The following is a 27,335-nucleotide window of genomic DNA, read 5'->3' as shown; positions in this document are numbered from 1 at the left end:
CAGTCTCTAAAACTGCTGTAGTACTCTCAAGCTGATTAATTCAGAAACCTCTACCTTCATAGGCTGAGCCAAGAATCCTGTAGGCTGAGTTAAGTCATTGGTGGGCAAGAAGCCAGGGACATTGCGTGCAAACTCTTCATAAACAGCCAGCTGTTTTGGGTCCACACCTCCAACCTTTGCAATGAAAAGAACAGGCATTTAATTCATTGATAAGCACTGAGCCAGTACAAAATGAGGGCAGCTTGTGTAATAGGTAGCTACTCTTAAACAGAGAGGCCTAGACATCAAGTAGGCTTCAGCTGCTCTGCACGGAGGTCCTATCTCTCCTGCCACACCTCCTAACAGGGGGATTTTGCTTTAGAAGTGAAACTCACATTCCCAGAAACAGAAATAACTGAATACTGAGAAATGCTCTGTGGAAAGCATACGGTACATCCTTTAAAGGAAGAAAATAAAAAGGAGACAAAAGAAAATAAAATATAAAGACAACAAAACAGACGAGCCATCTTTCAATGAGAGGAAATGCACAGAATAGAGACTCAAGGAATTGAGAAAATGATCTAAACACTCATTTTAGAATAACATATTTATGTGTTTCCATACTAATCAAGATAACAGCAGCTGCGCTGTTAGGCTAGACTAACAATATATGATTACTCAGCTGATGCTGTGCCATCCACTTTTCCTTATCAGGAGGGAGAGAGGAGCAGCATCTGAACAGAGCTCACCTTTAACCTGATCTGCTCTGGCATCCGCTCAGCCTGGTACGTTAACACAACAGGATCGCAGTAGCGACGCCCCTCTTGCCTAGCATGCTTTCTGAGCTCAAATTCCTGGGAAAAACACAAACACCACACTGCATTTCCGACACCCATCTGGATGTGTATAAGCACACAGAATACTTCTAAAAGACAGCCCATACTTACAGTTGCGAGCCTCTTGTCCATCTCAGGGCCTGCCTTTTCCACAGCTGTCTTCTGGATAAAGCAGCAGGCAAGCTCACAGTTATCCTGTGCTAACTGGGCAGCTGCCTGCTCCATCATGTCCCTCTGCTGTGGGGAGGCTGCCTATTGAAAATCACAATAATCAGTGAAGGATGCAAAATTTCCCTGTATATTACTAACCTTAAAATCTGCACCGCTGCTTGTACAGAACATCAGCAATAAAAAAGAATGCTCTTAGGACCACAGTCCCTTCCCATAGAATATACAATATTAAATTTAATTTTGCATAGCTTTGAATAAAACATGTAGGCAAGACGACAGTAAAGACTTTCAACAAGGAACAAAACAGCAGGAGTTCTCCATCTTCTCCACCTACCCATCTCCAGGGCACAGAAATAAAGGCCTGCTTTAGACAGACAGAGTGATGCTAATTCAGGGAAGGCTTTGCATCACAGTAGAAGTTTTCCTACTTCCTAGGTTACAACTGGAAGATATAAAGGTGCAGTACTAACAGTGCAAAACAGCAGTCCTAAGCCTTCTTCAGTGGGTTCCTTTTCTGATACGGAATCAGATTTTCTTCCTTCTCGGTCTGCTTTATGAGAGCCCTAAACAGATGCACTTATTTTCCAGGGTGCAGAGCAGCAATTTCCACTAGAAATGGAATGCATCTATAAAGGCAGCCTGTCCCATCTATTTGGACTTCCTTGTCGGCTAAGAGCTCTTCCATTAATTCCTAAAAATTACACTATTTCTGTTAAACCACTTCATAAAAATACACCAGATAAGAATTTTGAGATGACTCATACAGAGCCTTTTCTGCAACAAAATGTTTTCTACAATTATCCCTTAAAAAGCTTCCTTGGATTAAAACTGGATTTGTACCAATGTCATATGTCTTCAGGGATTAAAAAAACTGATTAATTTCTAATTGCTGAAAGTACAGCTGTGTCTTGAAATCTGCCTGAAGCATGCATGCTGAAACAATCCAAGATATCACCAAAATCAATTCAGACCTCCCCGCTTCAGCTTTTCTGCCTCAAACCCTGCAGAAAGTTCAAGCCTCCAAGGCTTCTATCATGTGATTAAACTGGAGAGAACAACTGGGGTGAAATAAAAAGATAGTCAGGAAGTTCGTGTGTCATTTAGAAAGATCTACCATCTCAGTTTAAGTGTTTGACCTGGAATCACAACACACTTTTTCCCACTGTAAATCCACAAGAGTCATGAAACTTTTACCCAGTGAATTCATCCCCATGAATGTTAACACCCCATGGTAGTTAAGCTGCAAAATTAATTAACAAGTCTATACTGTGGAGAAGTGATTTACTAATGCTGGATGCCTACAGTCCCATAAATTGACTACAAATGATGGGGCTCCTACCCTCAGTGCAGTAGCAAAGCTATTTTTCAAGTTGGTAGCTATGCTCATCAGCAAAGGTTCCCTGCAGGTAATCATGGCCATCCCAGCAGTCAGGTTCCGCATCATGTGGTGAGCAGCCACACGCATCCGTGACTCCTCCGAATCCAGAGCGAAGTCCTTCCTGACTATCTGCTCACAGGTCGTCATGGCAATCTTGATGGATCTGTCAACCACGGGGTGGACAAGGTCTTGCACTGCGCGCTCGATCGCCTGCCGCACACACTGCTTCAGCTGCGGGTGGGCTTGGAACAGCGGAATCTGCACGGGATTAGGAAAGGTGAGAGAATAAAGTGCACTGGAATCCCACCTACCCTAGACACATTTTCTGAATGACTTACAAGTGCACTGTCACAGCTTGTGCAGTACTCCCATATTCCCCATGAAGCTATTACAGTATTTGGTAAATCTGAAACTGGGACAAATTATTGTTTTTCTAACCAAGTTGCAGCTGAGTAACAATGCAAAGATTGACTTCAGAGGTGAGCTGCTGACTGGACAAAAGAAGCACAGAGGCTCCTTTTTTACTTAAGTCCTGATAGTTCCCACCAGCTGAGATCTGCATCAACCCTGGCTGTAAGAATTCTTTTAGCAAACTAAATCAGCTCTAAAACTTACCGTTGGATTTAAGGTAATGTGTGGAGCCAGCCCTCCTAAAGAATAGACGTTGATGTCGTGATAACTGTACTGGGGCTGTGGAGGAACCGTGGCTGTACATGTGGTGCTGGTAGCTGGAGTTGTAGAAGCAGCTGGAGAACATAAGTAGGTTTGTATAGAGACACTGGTGAAAAGCAACTGCTTATAAAACAGGTATACAATTCTTATTTAAACCAGGAAGCAACCAAGAAACAAAAGCTTTGCAATTTGATCACGAAGCCTCCTAAACTTACCAAGCAACTTTCATTCTCCATTTGCCTAATGATTAGTTCCAAAGTAGCTTCAGTACATTTCAAGAGAGCTGTTTATTATGATAGTTTTAGAACTCACTGTATTGTTAATAGGGGGGACTCTAAGGAGTAGCTACACACACATAATACAGAATTAGTCCTCATGATGGCTTCCATTCCCTTCCCATCTCCAAACTGTACACCTATTTCTTACAAAACTACCCAAGTGCTCCCAAGCTCTCAGATATGTTACAATACCATATGTAGCTTGGTTTTTTGGTTTTTTTTTTTTTTTTGCGATAGCAAAACCTGTCTTAGTTAAACAGTGCAGTACTGGATTCTGTGAGATGTACTTACTAGTTGTTGTGATGGGTGGTAGTTCTTCTGGCTGCTTCACATCCTTCTTTGGAGCAGACAACTGCTCATCCAGATTTTTCAGACGATCTTTATCTTTCAGAAGACTTCCAGGTTTCAGCTCATTAATGTCTAGTGCAAGATTCTTGCAGAGCACCTCAATCTCAAACTTCAGATTCAACTGCAAAACAGCTCTAGTTTAGGTCACATCACAAGGAAAATACCCAAAACATCTACTGAGCCACTTGACTCCCAAGCTCCCCATTCTAATCCCACCCCTTTCAGAGACTAATAACTGAGGATTAGGCAACTGTTTTGATGCCAACCTCATGGAGAAGAGTTTCATCCAAGTTCTACCAAATTAAGCAATGCCCAAGCAATTGCCCCCTGCTAAAGCAGTGAGAAGGACTGCTTGGTCCTTCACAACACCCTTCTTGACTAATATGTCAAAACCTTACACTCAAGGTACAGAAAAAATCCGGATATTTACTTTTAGATCATGTTCCTGATGCAGCTCAGCTAAAACATTCATAATGGCCATTGTCCATGGGTTTGGAGGCCTGAAGACCTACAAGAGAAAGAAGAGAGCAGTATTACAGAATCATCTAGTTAATTTATGACTGGAAATGTTTAAACACAAGCAGCTATGTGTGCATACAGCTATGGAAACCTTTGTACACCTGTGGTTAGAGCTGAATTTAGTATTTTAGTAATAATTATTTCAGTAATTCAGTATAACTGGAAATACATTAGGAACCTAAGTGAAAAACTGGAAACACAATGACCTAGTCATTCTTGAAAGATCAGTTCTACATCAAGCAGAACTTACAGGCTGATCAGGATCAAACTGGGTGGGAGAAATAAAATACATCCTAGAACCTCTTCAATGGCATCCTTCCATTTCTCAACAGAGTTCTGTTTAGGGATACCACATTACATTTCAGTTAACACCATCTATTTATGCTGCAAAAATGCATGGCCATGTACTTCCCCTCCAAACAAAACTCCTTCACTTTATGCTTTTACATCCCTTTTCTTTCTCTCCACAGAATTCAATCAGTTTTCACTTTGTTACAAAAGCTGATCACTTCCTGCAATGTTTTGCCATTTGAGCAATAACTCTGTCTCTACAAAGACACTTACCACACTCCTGACACTGGATTCTAAGACTTTGGCAACAAATGGCACTACATAAAGCAATTCCTGCTGTCCCTTAACATAAGCTTCCAGTAGTAGTGACTTCACATCCAAATCCTGAAAAACAATTGAAGTGGGAATGAGAGTGGAGCAAACAGCAAACACACTGCACAGTTCCACTAATACACTGCTTCCTTTTCAGATACAGGCAAGGCTGAGTCAAAATAGCCTTTGAATTTTACAGACTGCTAAGCAGCAGTTACTCTTTGAACAAAGATTTACACAGCCACATTCTTACATGGATTAACAAGCTTTTGTCAAAACAAATTTAGCTACTTAGTTACTTCTGATATAAAAAAGCCATTTAGAAGCGTTAAATAAACAACTCCAGAGTCATATTTCGTACTTGGCAAGTGAAAGAGGCACCAGAAAGGTGCTAAGATTTCCCAAATAGCCTATGTTACAGCATAAGAACATACCGATTCATGCCAAGGAAATCTGTAAACACATAAGCTCACCGTGTGCAAGATGGGCTTATTTTTAGCCATTGTTATCATTCCCAGCCAGTGACCAAGGTTCTTTAACAAGGAACGGTCCGAGAAGTTGGCTGCAGCTTTATCTGATGTCAATAGCACCTAACAAAGAAAAAAAAAAGAATCTTGAGCAATAAGCAGAAGATAACCAGACTCCAAACCAAATCCAACAGCTGATCTGTATAAAGGCAAAGTTTTGGAACGTTAAGTTCTGAGCTTCAGTCACATTACAGAGATACTTGAACAGCTTTCACTTCAAGGCAGCACCCTGTAAATCTGCACTGTAATGACTACAAAATTCCTTTCTTTAAAAGGATCAACAAAAGAGGATTACACTTTCCCACACCTTACCATTTACTCTGTTGAGACTGTTAAAACTACTCCCATAGCTGAGTGTAACTTGTGCTTCCTCTTAATGCTGCACCACAGACCTGAAGGCTACAGTTTAACCTTCCAGGGAAACCAACTCTTTGTCATGTCAAAATCTAAATCATGTCATAAATCATAAAACAAGTATTCTGCTGTTAGTTCTGTTCCTTAACTTCAGAGGAGCAGCAGCTGAACAGAGCAAGGTCAGCTGTGCTCTCAAGAGTCAGGAGATGCTTTTGCACTATAGCGTAACCCATGGTGGTCAGGATATTCCACCAACAGGTTTAAAAATAGTGCTTTCTTGACAAACTTTTTTTCATCTGGTCATCACTTCTGGGCTACTGCTTCCTCCTCTCCGTCCACATTATCTTGGCCCTCCAATAAGATTTTTGTCTTTTACACCCCTGTTTTCTAAACACACCCTTTCCCCACTATTCCTCTTGGGCCAGAAGAGCAGAGTGTGGTTTTCTATCTTTGTACTTTCTGGCACAGAAAACAACTAGACCACAAGCAACTTTCCCCTGGGTTATAATTTGCAAACCTCACACAAATTTGAAGTCCACCTACATAAATGAATTCAAATGCAAATTTGCCCTCCTGTTACACAACTTAAGTCTTTCATACGTTCCTAACTGAAAAGAATCCTAGTACTCCCAAAGATAACCTGTAAGTTTACTGGTAAGCTAGAAAGTAGATTTTTGAATGATAATCTATATTTGAGGATCAGCATCATACAAACAAATAGCATGAGAAGAACAGCACACACCTGTGCTGCCTTTAGAAAACTTGAACTACTCACCTTGATATTTCTGTAGGTTTCATTCAGAACCATTTTATTAAACTCTGGATTCTTAAGTGTGTCTAGAAAGTTTGAATATAAGCTGTGAAAGTTAGGCTCAATACTGACTCTTTTCATCACCAGATACTGTGATACCCAAGGCATGAACTCTTCTTTCACAGTTTCCTTCAATTCTTCCACCTGTGCTCAAACCAAAGACAAAGCACACCACAAAACAGATGAGAAAATAATCAAAACCTTCTGGGTCAGCTCTGATCAACACACAGTTCATGGTCAGTCAATTGCTTCTAACACTAAGATTGTTTTTCTACAAAAAAAGAAATATTTGAAATCAGTGTCTCGTTAGTAAGGACTCAATCATGAAATCAGCAAGGCATAACAATTCACTTCTCCTTCACTTCCCAGCTTTTTACCAGAAAACTGGAAATAAACGTTGTGACCTTACAAGTTCAAGCCATTCATCCACAAGACAACAGCACAGATGGCAGCATGACTACACACCTCAACTTCAGAAAAATTCCCTTAATTTCTGATTGAAATACCAGAGCTTAATCTTGCAATGTTTAATGGTACCCAATCCATTTATGATGTGAATACTTATTTAAGATTAAGAACCAGTATCTTTTACCCATCTCTCCTCTCCCTGGAAAATTTTCTCTCCAAAGATGCTTAATAAGCAGAGAGTGCTGGAAACTATGATTTCTTTACAGTGTGCTTCCCTCCTAAAGTTTTTCAAGTTAGAATTTTGTAGAAGTATCATCAGCCCACACTTAAAAATGAATATATAAAAAAAGAATGAAGAGTATAAAAATTATTTTTACTAGCATTCTTTCATACTTGCCTTCTGTGTCATATTTGACTGAGACAGATTATTGAAGATGAAAGCAATTTTTTCCTGGACATTCTCTGGAGGTTCCACAATTCTCTCTGTTTGATCTGTTGCTACTAACAGCGTATCAATGTTGGTAGTATTAATGGAAGGCTGGAGGGAGAACAAGAAGTTAAGCATAAACAATACCTAGAGGTGACATCAAAAGAAACTTCTGCTCTGTTTTGTCAAGCAGAAATAGAACGAAGCTTTATCAGGGGACATCTGCTGTTTCAGATGCATTTTCAGCAGCACTCTGAAGGAGCCAAGTGATTTTTTTATTCTAAAAATGATGATCAATACTCAGAAGAAGAATGCTGCTGCAGAAAAAGCCTCTACATGCACATATAATAAGTGTCCCTACAATGGCACCCTTTAGGCCTTTAGGCCTTTGTACAATTATAGCTTGGAGAAAAATCACAACACAATAGTGAGCAGCACTTAACACAGCAGGGAGTCTCCAGGAGCACTTCAGTGCTGATTTGGGAAGGAGAAACCCCAGACGTTCATTCTGAGACCAGGTTCTCACTCTGAGATGCCAGATGAAGTAAAAAGAATGTGACCCTGGTCTCTACAGGTGCAGGTCTGGACCCCAGTGTTTTAGGACCTGGTACATTGCAATTAAGGGAAAAGGTGATGCAGTTTTAAGTAGCAATCCTGACAGGAGTTTCCATCAGCCATCATACAGAATAGCACTGCCCATCCTTGACCTCCACATGGGACCAAGTGTGCCCCAAAACTTTCTGTGCAATAGCCAATTCTATCTATCTGCCACCCCTGTAGTAACTCTGACAAGCAGTTCAGAGTTTTTACACAAGAGGCCAAAGATGTGAAAAACCTAACGCAGTTGAAACTGTGAGGTCAGATGTGTGCACTAAGTGTTTTGAAGTCCCAAGCAGAATAGCAGCTACCAACTATTTTAAGAGTCCTGTTGCAAGTCATTAGCAGAAATGATGGTTCTGTAATTGTCTAGGATAATTACACATTTCAACTTGACCTCAAAGTAATTGGGTAGTTTGATGATGAAAAATGCCTTCTCTCTACAAAAATGTTTGCCGTATTTTAAAAGGTTTCATGCTTTAAATCTAAAATAAAGATCACAGCTTGAAAATCTGTAGTACACAAATTAAAACAGATTCTGTCTGCATGTACTCAGTCCAGAGCAGCATTTGTCCCTCTGGGAAGAGCACAGTGACACAATGCTCACCGGCACATCTTTCTTGAAGCTGACTCCAGTTGGTCGGGTGATTGTAATGGTTTTTGCAACGGTGGTGGTGGTTGAGGTGGTCACTATAGTGCTGACTTGGCCAGCAAGAGGAGCTTTTGCTGGAACCTGGGCCTGGGCCTGAGCCTGGGCAAGTGCAATACTTCCAGGGGTGGTGATTGAACCCTGCATCTTCACAGGAGGATCTCTGGATTGCTGTCCATATTCTATGTACTAAAATAGGGTGAACAAGAACATAAATAATTTCATATGCAGCAACAGAACTATAGGCTGATTTTTAGCATGAGCACTGTATAAAGGTTTGCCAACAATCATTAAAATATTTGACAGTCTTGCCATAAAGGAATCTGTAAATACAGCTGTATATCCTGATAAAGCACATCTTGTCACTAGGGACTTTAAGGCAAAGGAGCCTCAAGCTCTGCCTCTGGCCTCAACAAGTTGATGTCAAGCATCACAAGACCTAACATGCTTAGTATTTTACAGAGCACTACCTAAAAAACTCCACCTCTCTCCCTCCAGGCCTAGAACAGCAGAACAAACAAGAAAGAGCCTAAGAGCAATGTGTGAATATCTTTGTAGCAGTCTACAAAGAGGTAAGAAGTCTTCTGCAAGGACTCCAACAGCTAGATAGAATAGTCTGAAGCTCATCATTAATAAGAAAAACCACAGCTCAGAAATAGCCAACTTTTAGATATTACATCTTCTGAAACAGTTCCATAGGAAAATGAGTTTCCTCCCTACTGCTATACATTTCCCCAGAAACTGCAAACATCAGGCTGTCATTTAAGGGGTACAGTCTGAAAGCTGTTAGTGAAACCAAGACTGCTACTGGACTTTGCAGCTTCATGTGTGAGCCTCTACCTTATGGTAGAGTTGAATGTTTTTCCTTCTTTAGCTCATGCTCTTAATCCCTGCCACTGGGATTAGTTTTTCTGTATTTCTAACAATAAAAGCATATTCAAGGCAGACACCATGTGATGAGCACTGTTTTGGACAACAAGGTATTCACACAGCTCTCATCAGAACTTTAGCAAAGAAATTTTTCCTGGATTATTTTATCAGGTCTAAGTATGAAACTGTATAAACCCAGCTGAATGACCTCTGTTTTAGACTTAAATTCCAGATCTTTAAGGGACTGGAATATGAATCCACTGAGACACTTTAAAACCTTCATGCATGATGTACATTGGTTGATCATGCAGTTATATTCAGGTAGCTATTTCAACATAAACAACCCAAACAGATTTATGTAAGCAGGAAAGGCACCTTCACATGCCTACCCTATCCCAGAGGAAAAATCTTCAAGAAAAGGCATTCGGTTCTGTGGATGTACATGGTCTAAAATCACCACAGATGAGACTGCTTTTCCAAAGGAAAAAAGAAATTTGCTCTAAAGAATTTAACATCACAGAAAGTTAGTGTTGCTTACAGACACACTCACCTCCTGTAAATGATGTGGGAACTGTATAAAGTGACTAATAGAAGCCAAGTGCTGACAATACTGGGGATAGTCCTTCAATCTGTCAGACAAAACATGCATTAGTTAGAAGCATAAGCCCACATCAGAAACAGTATTAGACAGAAACAAATATCAGGTATGTCATTCCCATACTGCACCACAGAATTACTTCTGGACTCCTTACAGCAGCTGTGCTGTAAACAAAGCATTTCCTACAAAATATTTTTCTTGCAAAATCTATTTAAAAGGAATTAATTTAACATTAAAGCACAAGATTTATTCAAAGCAACTCATCTTTTCCTATATCTCTATACTTCTGACCTAGTACACAACTGTATTTATATTGAATGTTTGCAACCAGATACTGTATAAGTAATTTGTAGTCTGGCTCAGTGCATTTTAAACAGTAAACCAGAGCACACCTTACACCCAGAATCTTCTCTATCTGCAATTCATTAGAAGTTTTGAGAAACTAACTTTTTCTGAGATCATTTAGCAATAGTTTTTGGTGTAAAAGCAAAGTTCTAGAGCTTAGCTCCCAGTCAGTCCTTTACTAATGAACAATGTAAATGGCACTCCACTGTAAAGCACCTGTGAAGCATAATTACATTCACCCCATTCATCTAACTCGACACTTGACTGATTTTTATAGTCTATGTAGCTTCAGCATCTCAGTTTGTCCCACATTTATACAGGTATCACACTGAACATTTTTATCGAGAAAGGTTACCCTTTAACTGGCACATTTACATTTTGTTTCAAGTCAGTGTATCTTTGAAGAAATCCCAAAATTGAGATGTGCAATCTCGAACTGCAGCATTAGAGCAAGTCCAAGGTTCACAAGACAATACAGGCACTACTAGAAGTATAACAAATCTCACACTCACCTATTTTTAAATCTATCTAGTGCAGCAATACCAAAATAGTACATTTTGGATGCAAAAGGCTTTCGTAAGGCTTCAAGAACATAGCGCAGGGCCAAGCCCAATGCCATATAAGTAACCAGTCCTTTCTCTATGATGCCCCCGAAGAGACAGGCTGTTATGTGCAGCTCTTTATCTGGGTACTGGGGAAAGAAACGATATTCCTCAAACAAGTTCCTCAGCATACAGTTAAACACTTCTCGTTCCCGTTTAATGTTGGAGTCCTTAAACCTCTGTAGCATTTCCAAGACCTGCAAAGAAATTGGAAATTGTTACCAACAGATTTGTTTTATTTCAGACTTTCCCATGGTCATGTTTCATGACTGTTTCCAACTACTAAGGTACATTGTGCTACCACAACCACAAAGTAACTGCTTCATTTTAGCCAGCAGACAGACACTACATCACTACAACCAGCTTCCTCTTCAGAATTAAGTTCTCTTTTAAGTGACTGTCTTCACACAAAACTTTTTTGTGACCGCCTACTCCGTTACTTTCAAATTGGAAAAATGAAAATTAATGTTGTGTCTTACATAATTTATAACTGTGCAAATGTATTAAAGTAAATTTGAAGTACTTCAAAGAGTAAGTAAATCAGACCAATAATTACTCTCATAGAGACTAACAAAAATAATTATCAGAAGCTCAGAAGGTAGAACTTGGGACACATATATCTGGATCTTGTAGTCATTTTTACATAGTTTAAAACCAAATACATTAAAGATAATTTATACAGATTATTTAAAAGCAGTTTTTAGCACTTATTTTGAACACAAAAGCTTCCACACCACACTGAATCCTTCCCACTTAGTGACATTTTAGGAGTGCTAATTAGACATCTGAAATCTTCAGTCCAGAGAAGTCAAAGCTGAATGTAATGAACAACTGCAAGTTTACTGTGAAAACAACTTCAACCAAGTAAAAAAGCAATGTTGCAAGCATCTACCATGACCCTTTAATTATTTCCCACTAAAACTAATACATGAAGGAATAATTATGATCCACTTTATTGCAAGTCTCTGGACAGGTGCCGTAACTGCTACAGAAGGGAACTCACCTCATCCACAGACATGGTTGGGTGTGGTGGATGGTTGTAAATACGCTGGAAGTAGCTGTTTGCCTCATCATCTATTTCCTTGCTAAAGTGCTGATTAGCCTCTGGCCACACCTGAGATAAGTCAGCTGTTAAAAAAGGGAACAGGTATCATGCTCACGACAACTTCAGACAATCAGGATTTCATATAGTTCTTTTTAACTCTTCCACCAATCTATACAGAACTGCTAGTTCTTCTGAAGAGCAGGATGTTTAACCTTCCCAGTAGACAGGAGTTGCTATTTAAAAATCTGGTTTCAATATGCTATAATTTATTCAAAAAAACTGCATCCTAAGATGGAAGTAACCTCACACTGCTCTACTCTGAGAACCCAGTGCATCCCAAGCCAACCTCAAATGACAACTAAATAACTGAATGCAGAACAGACTAGAATAAAGCATGCTACACAACACTAACATGCACACAAACTTGCACACAAACTTTCAGGCCAGCCAGTGAGCTTCCAATAAGTTTATATTGAATGTTCAAGAGCCAGAATATAAACTGATGGTGATTACAGCCACCTCCACTGTACATGTGTAGAGATAGGTAACTTTGCTGTTATTGCATATGGCTTCTTTGACAGCTCCTCCGTAACAGCAATGCGGAAGGTTTAGCCTATGGCTCTGTTTCCTGACCATTTGACTGCTTCAACATCTCACTGTGACCATGCTGCAGAGGCATAAATTAGTTAAGGATAATGACTTAGTGTTAAGAACTTTATTCCTTACTATTATTCCTATCTTCCCCACCAACTTTTGTCTTATTTGTATATAAATGTTGCAGACTATTTCACTACTTCACCTGTCAAGTTCTCTGACGCAATAGGACCTTACCCAGATTTAACCTTGTTACAAATGAAACAAAAAACACCCTGGTAGCTGGCACATACAATTCTCTGTCAAGAGCAGACAACACTTTTGTTCAAAACACAGCACAGCAGAAAAAGGACAGAAATACACTGTTCATGCAAATCCACAACACATTCTGTTGTTATGCTAATGGTTTTTCAAACGTTTCCCCCCCAGGCCACTTGGCAAGCTCTTAAGATACAAGTTTAGAAGCACCTTTTTCAGACTAATATAACAATACCAGAGACACACTTCTAACATTTACCACCTACAGATCCAAGCTTCCCCTGAAGGAAACACATTAACTGCAGACCACAGTCACACTTCACAGCCACAGACAACACTACCACTTACAAGGTTTCATCTTACTCTGCTGGAATGTAGGCTGGTTCAGTCCAGATGTGCTCAGCTTCCTTTGCACGAATGGGTCATTGTTCACAGCAGGAAGGCCCAGGGCTCCAGTTCCTATGCCAGTCAGGCTACCCGTAGTAAGACCACCTACTTAAAAGCAAACATGCAGTAAGACCACTTACAACAAGCAAGTAATTGGTCATCTCAGTTGCACCCTCACAGTACCCACTTGCCACTCCTTCTAGCACTTGCCATTTCCAAGAAGTCAGAGTTTGATAGCCTCATTGCTGTCTAATATCAAGCAGTTTTAACATAAGTAGTTCTTAGTCTCTGTCCCAAACTAAAACAATGCTGCGATATTTGTAAAAACACTCATCCTCAACTCAAACCTTTTACCTATTGCAGCTGCAACAATCTGAAGTGCTGTTTCAGCAGTGACCCAGAAGTGAGGACTCCTCACTCTATATCGGAGTGTAACTCCCTCCCATATGACACAGCTGTTTGTTCAGTGTGACTTCCCACCCTTAAATGGAAGGAAGCACCCAACCCACCCTTAAGGGGTGGGCTGTTACATTCAGTATTTCCAACCACAGCAATAAAAGTGCCTTAGCTGTGCCATGTCAAAAACAAACCACTCCACCCCAACAGCAGTACCTGGAAGCTGTGAAGAGAGTCCTCCGATGCCACTGAAACCGGTTGTCTGGTTTTGGGTGGAAAGAGGTGGGAATGCTTTTGCTGGTGATTGAGGAGTACTGAATGCAGAGCCCAAGTTTGGAGGGAAGCCTTGCATGCTCTGGGTGTGAGGAGCAGCTGAGCCACCTAAACTGAGAGAGGCCATTCCTGCAAGCGAGTCGATCTGAAGGAAGAAAGGAAGATTATACAGACATCCATAAACCACAATCCAGATGATTTTTGGCATGTTTTGCACAAAGACGGCTATGTATCAAAACATTTCTGAGAAAAGCTCTTCTGCATAGTTACTGTAAATTCTGAAGTCATCCAGATCACCCCAAAGGATAAGTTTGTCTATAGAATGCACTTTTATTTTTCTTTTGCCATCCCCTGAAATTCTATTCTCTCACAGGTTTTACAAAGTCTGATTGTTCCATAGTCTGTAGTTAACTGTAACACAACAGTAAATGCAATAAGCAGCATTTACTTCTACTTGCAGATTTTTGTACTAGAGTAGTTTATGCTCTGCAGTTTTCAACCTCAGACCCCACCTCAAGACTTACAAAGCTATTTCAAACTTAAAGAGTATTTTTGACTGTCTGAGGCACCCTCTTATGCCCACTTTTCACAGCTAAATACCTGAACGTAGTCTCCAATAAAAAGCATTAAGACCTGGTTCATGAATAGGAGGGAATGCACAATACAGTCTGCCAAAGCAGTAAGTTAAGGAACTGACTGGGAACAGGAGAAAATGCTATTATCTACCCATAAGACAACATGACTACAGATTAAAAATTGCTGCTGTTTGTTCATATGAGTTATCTGTAGCAGATTGCCAAGATATTTGGTACATCTGATGAGCAACTTCAATAAAGCAACAATTCACAAGAAAACCACTCTCTGCATTTAGTTTATATAATCTACTGACAATTCAGTCATTCTTAAATGCTGAATTGCCACTATTTCATGTGAAATACTTTACACCACTTAAAAATCTGCCATTGAATGTAACTGCTAGAAGCAAAACCTGTCTGTAATGTGTTGCTCCCAGAGGACGAAGGGATGATGAGTGGCAGGGATTAACTGAAATGTACCTTGTTTTTAAAAGAGCAGTTCAGTTGAGAGCTGAAGAGCCCCAGTTATAACAAGTCCTTATGCTCTAGCACTGTGGCTTGGCCCGTGAAGCTACAAACAAGACACATCAGGTTCAAAGGCAGTGCTTAATTCTCAGAAGTCCTAGTAAATTTTAGCACTTTAAAAAAAAAGCCTCAGTAATTTTAAATAAACCAAATATCTGTCCCTCCTCAGTGCTCCCATCCTATAATACTTCACAGTTACTTCTTACAGACATCAGTGAAGTGAGAGACAGTTCTGAACTACATCCCTCAGACATTATTCTCTAGTTACAAGCAAGCTATCAAGACATGCAAGCACAAAACTATGTGAGCCAGATGATGTTTGACTTAGTCCTGCAGAAAGAGATCAACTAGTACAGCAGAACTAGCACTAAATCAACACAACCTTCTGAAAATGCAGCATGTGATGGTTCTACCTGCACAGGAGAGATGGCATCCAAGCTGCTCGCGCTGGGCGGGCGTCCTTTGGGCATGACTCCAGGTGGGGGCTGTCGAGCCTTGTTCATGACATTACTGCAGTTTGCTACCATGGTGAGGATCGTCTCTGACAGCTCCTGTGAAACACTCCTGGGATGCAGAAGCACGACAGTGAGCCATGTGACATTCACAAAAATAAGGCCCTTAACTTATTTGATTTTCCTAGAGAAATTGAGGCCACATTTCACAGAAAGAAGCTGCAAAACAACCCCGGCAAAAGCTACATTTTGTTATTAGAAAACTTGCCTTAGATCATCTCCCAAGAGACACAGCTATATTTAAATAGAAAAGTTTAAACTGTAGTTCTACAGCAATCGCCAATAGACTATTGCTTTGTTTTTGATGATTCAAATACTCCTTTACAGTTATCCCAGCAAATAAGGACTTACAGAAGGCTGGGATATGTACCTACACGGCTCCAACAGGTTCGTGGAAGAGCCTCTGTCTGCTGCTGTCCACGTTACAGGCTACATAACAGCTTAACCCCATGAATTATAATACAGATAGCGATGCTGTGATCCCTTGTTCAAAACTGCCCCTCATGGCTTCTTTCCATACCCAAACTTCACCATTTAAGGTTATTCTCATTTTGAATCTTATTACACACAAAGTCTCTCTAAAAGATGAGATACATGGGCTATGGATTCACAGACAAAAAAAGAACAGGTAAATACCACCACCCGCTTCACTAAAACTTATCTGTCTACAGACAAAGACGTGCTTCACACACTGGCACTAAACCCAAACAGAGACAGGAAATTTAACTATTCAAGGAAAATAGAATCAAAAAACATCAGAAAACTCAAACTTAGGCACAAAGTCATTGCACAACCCAGAGCAGTCAGTACCTCTTTCCAAAGTGTTCCATGTCTGACTGCCAGGATCCCAAACTGGAAGCAAAGCCAACTCTATTGCTGACTTACCTAACCACAGACATAATAACAGAACACTAACATTTTCCTTTTGGAAAAAAACAGTCAATTATTTATGCTTTCCTGAACTTCAGTTATATCTTTCTGGTGAAGACAGCTAAAGCTGTAGATTCCTTCCTGTAATGGTGCAACTATCCTAATACAGCTTTGTTATTCTGTTAACCTTGTCTGAAGATTCCTCATTTCAACTCAATTTTCACAAGCTTTTACTGCTCAACTCTTGGGATAAAGGGAAAAAGAGGGAAAAATCATCATGGTGATTAAGGCAGAAGAATTGAAGATTAGCCTTTAGCTTTGGCATATATCCTGTTACAGGACACACAGAATTAGTGAAGGGCTTCCAGCTGTCCTCCAAAGCCAGCCATCCACTCTGCAGTGTGGGGAAAATCCCACCCATGAAATATGGGAAATCTGGGGAGGTATTGAAGTGACCAGGTTTCTATACAAGGCAATGGACAGGTTAATAACTGTTTCACAAGCTAGCCCCTTTACACTCTTAACATCCCCTCACCAGAGCCTTGTTTCAAAGATTTCAAAACAAATGGGCTTGGGGGGGAAATGTATGAAAATGCAATCAGAAATCTAGCTCCAAAGAGATTTATTTTTCAGAAAGCACAACCAGACCTGAAGACAGAGCTCTGAGCTTGTCACACAGTAGCCTCAGTATCTATGGTATGTATTTGTCCTCACCCCAATGCCACAGTCATACATTTAAATGTATGTATGGCCAACTGAAATGCACCACAGGATTTTTTCTGATGCAGGAGGCATTTCAAGACCAAACAGCACTTCAGTTAGCCATGGAATGGATCAGGGGAGTCTACAGTTCACATGTAGTTACCAACCTCAGTCTTTTGCCCTCCTCTTTTTTGGGGGGTTAAATTTGCAGGTTTTGTGCTTAAATATTACAACATGCTTTTGCAAAAGAAATTCCAACCAGCTGTAGACAGATAATAGGGAAGCCCAGAATGAGGACAAAGACAGACTTACTATCCCCAAGCTGGATATTTATGGTGACTGGTTAGGCCATTTGTGCTTTGGAGAGAACCACTAATGCTTTGTCTCGCCATCTAGGCAGACTGAAGGTTAACTTTTTTATCATGTCACGAGACACACTGCTGTATCAAGTTGCAAATAACACATTATTTTTAGATATCACAGAACTGCAGGTTTTCTGAAAAAAAAATAAACCCAAACCAACCAACCAAAAAACCCAACTGAACCAAAATCCACAAAAAATCCCAGTCTGCATTTCAGGCGAATGAAGCTGGTGAGCTGAGAGCCAGGGACCAGAGTCTAGAGCACCAAAATTGTCACCGTAAGGGAAGTTCCAGCTTGCTGGAATCACATGTTCATTTCTCTTACTCTTTTTTCCCCCAAACACTTTCTTACAAAGCAGGAACAAGCCTTTTCATCCCTGAGGCACAGGTACACAGAAGCCTCTTCCTTGTTTGAGACAAGGACTGAAGAAATGACCATTCCCCACACTGACACACCTGGACCCTGCAGGACATGACCGTGTGGAGAAGACACTGCTGCCCCTCTCAACTCACTGCAGATCCATGAGGGAAGGGCTTCTCACAAGCAGCTCGTTAATAAATGACATGGTTGGTCAGCCTGTGGTGCCTGCAACCAAGCCTGACTTCATTGTAAAAACACTCAGTAATAGAAGAAACACTTATTTCTTTTTGAAGACTCACTGTTACATGATGCCACAACTGCAGTGCTCACTAGTGATAAACAAGCTGCACCAAAAATAAGTTTCAGAACATGAAGGGACCTGGTGGCTAAAAAAAAGTGTCTCCCAGGTCACAAAACAAGACAAGAACTAACTATAGCCTAATTAAAGAGCAGGCTCCTAAACCAACAAATTTAGGAGATGGCAGCCTTCAGCTAGTGAAGTGCAGCTACCCTCCCAAATGTATTTAATATTTACTGTGATTTTAACCTTCTAGTCTTTACAACGCCTACTTCCATTCGTGACTGAAACCTAAGCTAATCAAAGCAATTGCTTCATGAAAGAAATCCAAGGTTTTTCTTTCTAAAGCTCAAAGAGAATAACTAATGGAAAATGACTGCAAGTAGGTCACATTCTTGTATAAAAGGGAATAAAAGTAGCTATAAAAAGAAACCAAAGGCTGCGAGAATTGTGCCAGTAGAGAACTAGTGGCGTTTGGAATTAATGGAATAAATAAAACTTGGTAACACATTAAAATTCAGAACACAATGATATTAGATGCAATTCAAATCTACAGTTAACTATTAAACCTCTAAAACACAGACACTGCAGCATGCAAAACAAGGAATATAAGTTCATTTGTGAACTACAGTTTCAGAAGATGCACTTTGACTTGAAAATTAGTGAACTCTCTTCAGACCAAAACATGTGCTAGACCATTATATTTCAGAAACATTTGAACTTCAATTGCACAGGTTCCAGTAGAAAACAGGAGAACCCCTTCTCCAAAACTCTTACAGGTACCTCAAATTCCCTTTCAGTTACAATACTTATTGTAACCAACTCTATGTTGGTACTAATTTCCTACTATCTACATGAGAACCATGAATCATCCTGGGTACCTTTAAAGATGCTTCTTATCTCTTTCAAGACCACATTGGCTAAGGACACAATATAAACCCCAGATTAGGTAACACACACTTGGACATGCCAGCCTCATTTGGTGCCAAAATGTATCAGCAAAACAAACCCCATCTCCAGCTTCCAGCCACTCTGGCTCGCACATTGCACTACATTATCTCTTCTTGAATTATAATAATTATAATAGAATATTGCTGCAGTTCAACACCACCTTGATCTGACAGCATTAAGAAACAACACCACAAATGTTTCACCATTTTCAGTCACGTTTACTATGTGTGTACAAAGCATTTAAAGACTGATTTGTCCAACTTCAGTTTCCATCAGGCCTTCCATATTCTACCCATGACTCAAGCAGCCCTCAAATCCAAACCCTTTTCTTTTGACTTCAGCTAAACAATCTGATCTGCAAAAGATGTTCAATACTTTCCATCTGACTACTTTGAGTCTTTTCCTCTCAAAGACAAAAGAAGTTACATATGCCTAGTTTCAGTCTCAATTACACTACAATCACCACTCCCCACGTTTCTCCTACACATAAGGATGGCATGAGTCCTTTGTGCCAAAGCAGTTACTACACAGAAATACTTGGTTAACACAATCAGAAAATTGGTTACAAAGCCATTGTTTTCCAAGATGATGTCCCATTCTGTAGCCATGGCCCTGACTCCTTTATCTGAATTACACCCTTATATCTATCTAGTCATTAACAACTGATTATCTGACTAACCAGACAGCCTCTAGTCACCAAGATCATCTCACCTGTTTGATGATAAAGACGATACTCAAGCTCTTGTAATCTAGCCTACAACAGGAGTTTCAATTCAAAATAAAATGTACTACTGCACCTATCCCTGAAAGTTTACACACTCTCATTAACTCCATTCTCCACATGAAATTCCAAACCAGCTGTGATCACGTGCCAATCCTGCAAACGGATTACACTTTCAGTATAAACTATAGAATTCTTACCCAGCACAAGCCTGCAGACAGGCCAACATAGTCGCCAAGGTTTCTGGAGGAAGCTGAGCACTTTTGGGCTGATCCTTCTCTGGAGCAAGGCCACCAAGGATAGATGGACATCTTCTCTTTAAGAAAGTCATACAGGCCTGGATGAAAGGTTCCTGAGGAAAAAATGTTATCTTAATCTTCCAAACCACATCCAAGACACTGTTTCAAACTTGGCAATTGCACCATGGAAAGAATTCCACTAAGCTACTATAGTTCAGTGAAAACATTGAACTATCAGACCATGGACACTTTTAACAACTTTAAAGCTACTTATAAAATTGTTGAAGTGACTTAAGTTAGTCACTGACAAGAGTGCAAAAATAAAGAGAAAAATCCTGCTTTACCCCATGCTCCCGAATTTTATCTGTGAGCCATTTGTCAAGTTTGAGGTATTCCCGTCGAGAGGCAAGTGCAGCAAGGTCAATAACAAAGGCAAATGGAGTACCATTTAGCAGCATTGACAAGGCCTAAAGAAAGAAAATCAGAAGACTACTAGTGAAGACACAGATACCCTTTCTCCTTTCTTTTCTTTCTAGTTCCCATACATATTTTAGTAAAGAAGTCTTATTATGACATGCTGCTATGCTTCCTTTGTCAACAAAGATTGGTACTATCAACCTCACTTCTAGCTCACTTGTGGAACAAATAAGCAAGAGCTCTGATTTGAAATCATGACTTCACTTTCTTTCAAGTGACCTTGTGCTGACAGTTTTAAATTCCTCTGTGATACAAAAAACCACCAGCAAGTGCTCAAGACCTATCAAATTGATATTGCTACAAAGTTAAGCAGCAGAACCTACCATTTTCCTGCAAACAGACCCCAACCACTTCAGAGATACCTGGAATATATCTGCTCCAAGAGGTCATCTCTGAACACTGTAACTGCTAAAACAAAACTGACTTCAAGCAGCAGCTGGTGCTCTTGCACTTTGAGACACCCCATTATTTTGCATCTAACTTTAGGAAGCAATAAAGGCCTCAATGAAATTAGTCACAACTTCCTGTCTTTCATCAATGTATAAAATCTAAGATAGATTTTATATCTTTATCAAGAAATCTCCATTCCATTATGTTTAGCAGTACCACCTTCACACAAAAATCTGATATTTTCTACATTCTCATTTCAACAGTATTCAAGGTTAAAACAGTCAAAGTTCCTCCTGGATTCACACTACATTCAGCAAGCAGTTATGTTGTGCTGCTTCCCAAGGTACTTGTCAGCTAAGCCATGATAACCAACCCACTGCAAATACCAAGTAAAATGTCTTGGGCTCACAACAGGACAGGATGGAACCCTCTATAGCCAGATACCACAACTCAGCTGAAGAGTACTTCAAGTCTTATGAATGTAGGCTTTTTTTTTTTTTGTTAAGATGAGGGACAGCAGCCACAAATTAATTCAGACAAGCCTAAACAATGTAATCCTTACTAAATTAATCTAAGTTAAGCTTAGCTTTTGTTAAAAGACAAGCAAGTCTGCGTAAGACACCAGACAAAAAATAATGGCAGTATTTTTCAAAACTCACCTTCAAGTCTTGCGCCACATCAAGAATACGTGACAATTTTGCCTGGTCATACTGCTCCCCTCTCATGTACCATTCTGCCATGGCATGCATGATAAGCTGACGAATTGAAGGAGACTGACCCTGAGGAGAATTAAATTAGGATTGTACTTCATGATTCTAGCAACAGGATCATTATGTGAACATTCAACAGGGTATTTCACAACTAAAAAGCTTAAAATACAGACATATTAGTCTTTAGCTTCAGAACTTGCTTCTGATTTGAGCTCTTTCTATGCAAAAATAAACTATCCAGGAGCTACAAGTAAAGGATGTAGCTGACTGCAAATGGTAGATACATACATCCCCACCTCTTTCCTATCACTGTCCAGGACCAATTCCTCTCTATCACAGGCAAATTGCTTTTAGACTACACAAATATTTACAAAATGTTATGCCTGACACGATGTCCTGAAGTGAAAATTCAGTACCACACCTTAAAAAGGAAAACACAGTATCTGGATCTTTGTTCATACAGGAGCAATTTCAAAATACAACGCAAGTAAGATTTTTACGGCAGCAAGGGTTTTGTTTAAAGGAAAAGTGTCATGGAATGGCACCATGTCCCATGGCAATCGTCATTCAGTGCCCTGATCTGAGACCTACCCTGTAGAAAAATTGCCTCTTCTGCCATTTCAAGACCTCATACAAAAAGCACTTCATGTCTATGCCACCCTCATCCTTCAATTTAAAGACTTCCGTCAAGAAAATATAAAACATTTATAGCATGACCTCAGAGGTCAAGCTTCTTGCCATTAACTCTACTGTAGATGAACAGAGAAACATGTTTGCTAATGCAGATTCCCTCCAAGCCCAGAAACTTCCTTCGCTTTAAATTTCGTATGACATCTCTTTAACTACCAGTGCCCACAATGATGAAGGCCACACCAAACAAAACATCCATTAGAAGTATGGGATTTACATACACAGCTACCACATCCCTACATGGAAGCTCTCCTTGAAAAAGGTCAGCATCCAGTCCCAAGTCTTCAGAAAACATCCTGAATCTGAAAACTTCCAGTGCAGGTAGTTTTTTTATGTCTAGAATAGCCTTCACTTTTTGGCAAGTACAAAGGAGATTATTTTGGTTTAAACCTTCTCACTTCTTACTACTTCAAGTTTTTACACTTTAAATGTGTGAAGTTGAGAGTTGAGGGGGTGGGGTAGGTGATGCTCTTGTGAGGTTTTGGGGGGTTTCTTTTGAGTTGTTTGGTCTTGCATTTTTTCCTTTTTCTTAAAATAAAACAGTGGTCAACTTTGTTTAAAGCTAAAGGTTTAAAATGTCAAACTTAATTTGGGTCTCTGTACTTTTCCAGGAATATTTTCTCAGTGAATATTATTGAAAACCAAACCATAACAGTTTGCTTCAAGTTAGGGAAGAGACATCCCATTACTCTGCATAAACCACGGATAATTTACCTCTTGGGTTTTAAACTGACCAGTTAATAAATCAGTACAAACATTGTTGTAACTGTTCAACCTAACAAGCTTTCAAGTTACAGGAACAAACTGCAGTGAAAATACTTACCTGTCCATGCCATGCATAGTGCAAAATGATGGCTGAGTTGGGATGGTTGCCAAGGAAAATTGGCATGAGTGTGGAGATGAGTTCATGGCGCAAGGTATGCCAGGACGTGTTGATCTGCAATAAGGCCAATACCAGCATATCTGGGCAATGCTTGATAGGAAAACTGAAGAGCTGCTTAACCTGTTCATACTGCCCCACTTCTGCCAATCGTAACAGAGACTCAATCAAATCCAGGCTCTTCCTAACAAAAGAGAAGAAAAAACAAATAGGCAACCCGCACAAAGTGACAAAGCAGCAAGTTTACAGGATCCTGGACTCAAGTATTTTATGGCAGCAACTGTAAGGATATATAAAGCAACCCACTGCAAACAACCTGACACTGCAGCTCTTACCATGTTCAATTAAGCCTGCAAGAAACTATAAAAAAATAACTCAAGATCTTAACGGTTCCGAATTATGTTACGGAGGAGAGGGAACTGAAAGCTGATGTCAAAAAAATTCAGCTTGAGGTGGGTCACTTGGATAATTTAACGTGAAATATACTTCCAGAAATGGAATACACTTTAAAACACCTCAAAGTCCCCACTTGTGAAAGTTAGTGAAGCTACTCTACTCTACTCAGTTTTGCCTGTTTCATAGACAAGTAAAACAATAAATACAATTTACTTGTATTCCTCATCCTTCAGTTCCCTATTCTGGGCCATATAATTGAAGAAAGTATCTGTACTGAAATAAGCTACATGACTATACCAAAAAAGGGGTGTAAAAGGTCAGCTCAGGAAGTCACACCAGTCAGCATTTATTAATTAAATTTTAGGACTTCATTCAAACAAGTAGAGCAAGTTTCTCTAATATCATCCTGGGAAAGACAGATTTAAGTTTCAAACCACCTTCTCTATTCCCTCCTTTCAGCTTCCAGGATATGCCAAAACACATCAGCAGAAACTCTCCAAACAAGCCAAAGACTCCAACAAAAGCAAGATATTTGGAAGTACACAGAAAGTTCTGATACTCTGAATAGTTTCACCAATCAAACATGTCACAAATACTAATGGCTGATCTACTGGTATGTACACAGCTACAATAAATCTGGCTGCATGAAGATAATGCCACTTTGACCAGACAAGTAATCTTACTCTAACTCTATGTATGAAAAGCAGTTGAGAGCAGGTTTGTTACCATGTAGCAATTTCTCGATTGTCATCCTCTGGTGGTGCTTTCAGGATGTCTGTGGCAACAGTATGGCAAGGGTAGTCAGCAAAACAGAAGATGTCAGGGTTTATGAGGGAATGTTGGATGAAGGAGAGCTGGAATAAAAAAAAGATGTCAAAAGTAGTTTAGATATTAAGAGTTTCAGGTTCCTTCTACTTTATCAAGTGTCACATTTTGAGAATGATATAAATCAACTCAGTAGTAGGGATGACCCAAACTTCACTGTGTGTTTTATGCCAGACTGAACCTCACACTTCTAGAATTTGAGAATGATGGGTATAGACATGCTGAGGGTACTTGTTTGCATGAAGCTGTGGCCTTTTTGTGTAACCAGGTAAGCACCCCAGAGCACTGCTATGCAGTTCCATGCTCAGCTGCACTACACACAGAACTCTGCTGGGGCCAAAGGTAGGGTAACAGTGCACAGCAAATGACCATGTCCCACTCGATGCAGTCAATCACACACTGTACTTCTGTAACACACCTGAGGCTTGTGCCTTACAGGCCAAGGTCTCAAATGAGGATTATCTAAACATTCACACTATTTATCATTCAAGAAATTCAGGAACTTTGCAAATATTCTACAGATAGAGCAAAAATGTTGGTAAACATACCTGGCCCTCTGCATGCTTCCAAGGTCTGTATATGGCATTAACTGGAAAAACCTCCATGCCCAGCCCTCTCTGGATGCCAAAAACTACAATGTGCAGGCCCTTGCTATCACGAATCTGAAATCCTGGATGGTCCAATTCATACGTTACTACTTTGAAGTCCAGGGTAGGGTTCTGCAAACAGACAAACAAGGGTTGTGAGCCTTGCACACTACAATCTCCAGTACTGTCTTGAAAGAATCCCTCTTCATCAGTATTGTACCCAACTTAACATCCACCCAACTTTTAGTTGAAAGTGAGGGTTTTGTTTTAAAAAGAGATGTATTTATATAGTTGTGAGAATCTGATGCAAGTTAATGTTTTAAACTACCCTGTGAAATTGCACTTTCCCAGTACTAGAGTAGCTGTCTCTCCTTCCAAACATTTAATTAACAATTCTTAAAAAACCCCCAAACATATAGCTCCTCTCTTAGCATACTAACTTATTCCTTTCCTAGGCTTCCACACCCACTGATAAAAGGCAGAAGAGTCTGATCTGCTGGCAAGCAGAACTTGCTCCTCCTTTTGCAAAATGTAAACTCCAAGACCTTGTAATGCACCCACTGTATTTTCAGGAGCAATGTGAAACAATATTGATGAGGAAGCTTGGAGGGAACTGTGGCCTTTATGGAACACAAACCACTCATTTCAGAGACATGAGAGTACCAGAGACAAAGCTGTTTTATGGTCCAAGGTTTAGAAACACAAAACAGTGACTCCTGCATACATTAGTGGAAACATACAGAAAAAATCCCGTATAAGGCAAGCAAAGGAAACTGTACTCATGTTTAACTGAGTTCTTTACAAAAATCACTGCTTATAAAGCAGTGGAAAAACTTTCCTATTTCTATAGCATTAGCATACCTAAGAAGCAATAAAGAAGAGTTTTGGAATGAGTAGCTACAAAAATACCTTAATTTTCATCACTACTGCCTACAGTAAGAAGCTTTCCAGAACAAGGTGTCTGATGCACAAAACTTTCCACTGTCAGAAATACAATGAAACACAAAACCCCTCAGAAATATGGAAAACATGGGAGCAGTGTAGAATGAATCTCAAACTGCCCTCAAGATATTCATTCAAGTAGCTTCCATTTCCCAGAATTCCTCAAAATTGTCTTGTTCATGAGGGAAGAAGCCCCCAGCATTTAAGTACAGTTACATTAGAGAGATTCAAAGCTATTCAGGCTGTCGGAGAGCTTAAAAAGATTTATAATCACACAGAGATATGCCCTTCTTTATCCACATAAAAGACCAAGATGCTCACAAGACTTACCAGCTCTTTAAGAACATCAATCAAGACCTCCACATTCCAGGTATGGGCCTGGCTTCCGTCACTCTTATCTTTGCCATCACTCCAAATCCCACTGCCAGGAGCCGAAATAGACTGCAAGTCAAACACACTGAATCAAACACTAGTAAAAAATAAAGCAGTTTCAACACCCACTGGCTACAGAACTCCCTGCGCTAGAAAGGTATAAACAGAAGTTCAGACTAGTAATGATATCAGTTTAACACCTTGAGAATCTTTCATTCATGAAAGTATTACAGACATTTACAGCAGAACAGTCACAAGTACAAGTATTGAATAATACAAGCAATTGTTAAATTCCTAGAGGCTAGCATTTTAACTCCTTCTGCTGCTGAAATATAATCCCCAGCACAACAGGCCACTCACTTGTAATGGAATACCGTCCGTCAATCCTGAATGAGTCCGAGCCATCATCCCCAAAACCCTGGCAACCTGGGCAGCCGTGACTTCCCGAACACCAAACTGCATGATTATGTTGCGACATTCTTCCACACTAAGATGCAACAAAACAGAGAGATCTTACAGAAAAGGAGGTTTCACTGTAGCACAGCAAAAGACTTCAGTCAAGTTAGTCAAATGATCCAACATAACAAAATTACAGGACAACCAAGAAGAAAAATTCAGTAGACAATCTTTGCAATTTTTCCCATGAAATACACTGTGCCACGTTTCCAGTTCAAAGCCAGGTGTACTGAAGTGACAGGGATGCCACAGAGATGTTTCACAGACTATGTTCTATCAAAGCAAAAGCACAAGGTAGGTTTAGCATTCTTCTTGGTTAAAAGCACTTCCACTATTGACCTGTGATACAGAGCTTCAAAGCCTCAAGTTTTCTGCTACCTAAAAGCGAAACAAAGGCTTTGAGAATGCACATTTCACAATGCTGACATGCACTGTTCCAAGGTAAGCTATGAATGTTTGCCCTTCAGCCAAGGCATCCCTGAGCAGAGGGCACCAGCAAAAACCTCCCAGGAGACAAGAGAGAAAACAGAGCAGATGCTTGAGTTTCAACTTCAGAACTAAAGGCTTTT

The 27,335-nt window shown here is 40.0% G+C and overlaps 1 protein-coding gene and 2 non-coding genes across 10 annotated transcripts in view; all 3 read right to left on the bottom strand.

Annotated features, from left to right (window-relative positions):
• Positions 1–27,335, bottom strand: part of CNOT1 (CCR4-NOT transcription complex subunit 1) — a 54,809-nt gene that overhangs the window by 13,442 nt on the left and 14,032 nt on the right. For 3 of the 8 annotated variants that reach the window (XM_058845540.1, XM_058845539.1, XM_058845541.1), the window contains exons 9-34: positions 26,671–26,797; positions 26,269–26,379; positions 24,958–25,128; positions 24,311–24,438; positions 23,132–23,372; positions 21,568–21,687; positions 20,386–20,508; positions 20,003–20,154; positions 15,439–15,589; positions 13,869–14,070; positions 13,218–13,364; positions 11,976–12,100; positions 10,883–11,169; positions 9,978–10,056; positions 8,516–8,746; positions 7,282–7,422; positions 6,441–6,620; positions 5,258–5,374; positions 4,746–4,856; positions 4,093–4,170; positions 3,606–3,783; positions 2,980–3,110; positions 2,326–2,622; positions 927–1,067; positions 729–833; positions 55–174 (exon numbers count right to left, since the gene is read on the bottom strand). In XM_058845540.1, the coding sequence (XP_058701523.1) occupies positions 55–174; positions 729–833; positions 927–1,067; positions 2,326–2,622; positions 2,980–3,110; positions 3,606–3,783; positions 4,093–4,170; positions 4,746–4,856; positions 5,258–5,374; positions 6,441–6,620; positions 7,282–7,422; positions 8,516–8,746; positions 9,978–10,056; positions 10,883–11,169; positions 11,976–12,100; positions 13,218–13,364; positions 13,869–14,070; positions 15,439–15,589; positions 20,003–20,154; positions 20,386–20,508; positions 21,568–21,687; positions 23,132–23,372; positions 24,311–24,438; positions 24,958–25,128; positions 26,269–26,379; positions 26,671–26,797 (3,994 nt within the window). The remainder of the gene's footprint in view (positions 1–54; positions 175–728; positions 834–926; positions 1,068–2,325; positions 2,623–2,979; positions 3,111–3,605; positions 3,784–4,092; positions 4,171–4,745; positions 4,857–5,257; positions 5,375–6,440; positions 6,621–7,281; positions 7,423–8,515; positions 8,747–9,977; positions 10,057–10,882; positions 11,170–11,975; positions 12,101–13,217; positions 13,365–13,868; positions 14,071–15,438; positions 15,590–20,002; positions 20,155–20,385; positions 20,509–21,567; positions 21,688–23,131; positions 23,373–24,310; positions 24,439–24,957; positions 25,129–26,268; positions 26,380–26,670; positions 26,798–27,335) is intronic. The other 5 variants (XM_058845545.1, XM_058845546.1, XM_058845543.1 and 2 more) reach the window with 3 other exon arrangements.
• On the bottom strand, positions 5,801–5,939 carry LOC131582851 (small nucleolar RNA SNORA46). Its single transcript, XR_009278394.1, has one exon. It is a non-coding gene; the product is annotated as a small nucleolar RNA SNORA46 (small nucleolar RNA).
• On the bottom strand, positions 14,973–15,108 carry LOC131582853 (small nucleolar RNA SNORA50). Its single transcript, XR_009278396.1, has one exon. It is a non-coding gene; the product is annotated as a small nucleolar RNA SNORA50 (small nucleolar RNA).

Source organism: Poecile atricapillus, chromosome 10 (genome assembly GCF_030490865.1).
Source record: "Poecile atricapillus isolate bPoeAtr1 chromosome 10, bPoeAtr1.hap1, whole genome shotgun sequence".
Taxonomy (NCBI): domain Eukaryota; kingdom Metazoa; phylum Chordata; class Aves; order Passeriformes; family Paridae; genus Poecile; species Poecile atricapillus.
This window is presented reverse-complemented; position numbering and strand designations above follow the sequence as displayed.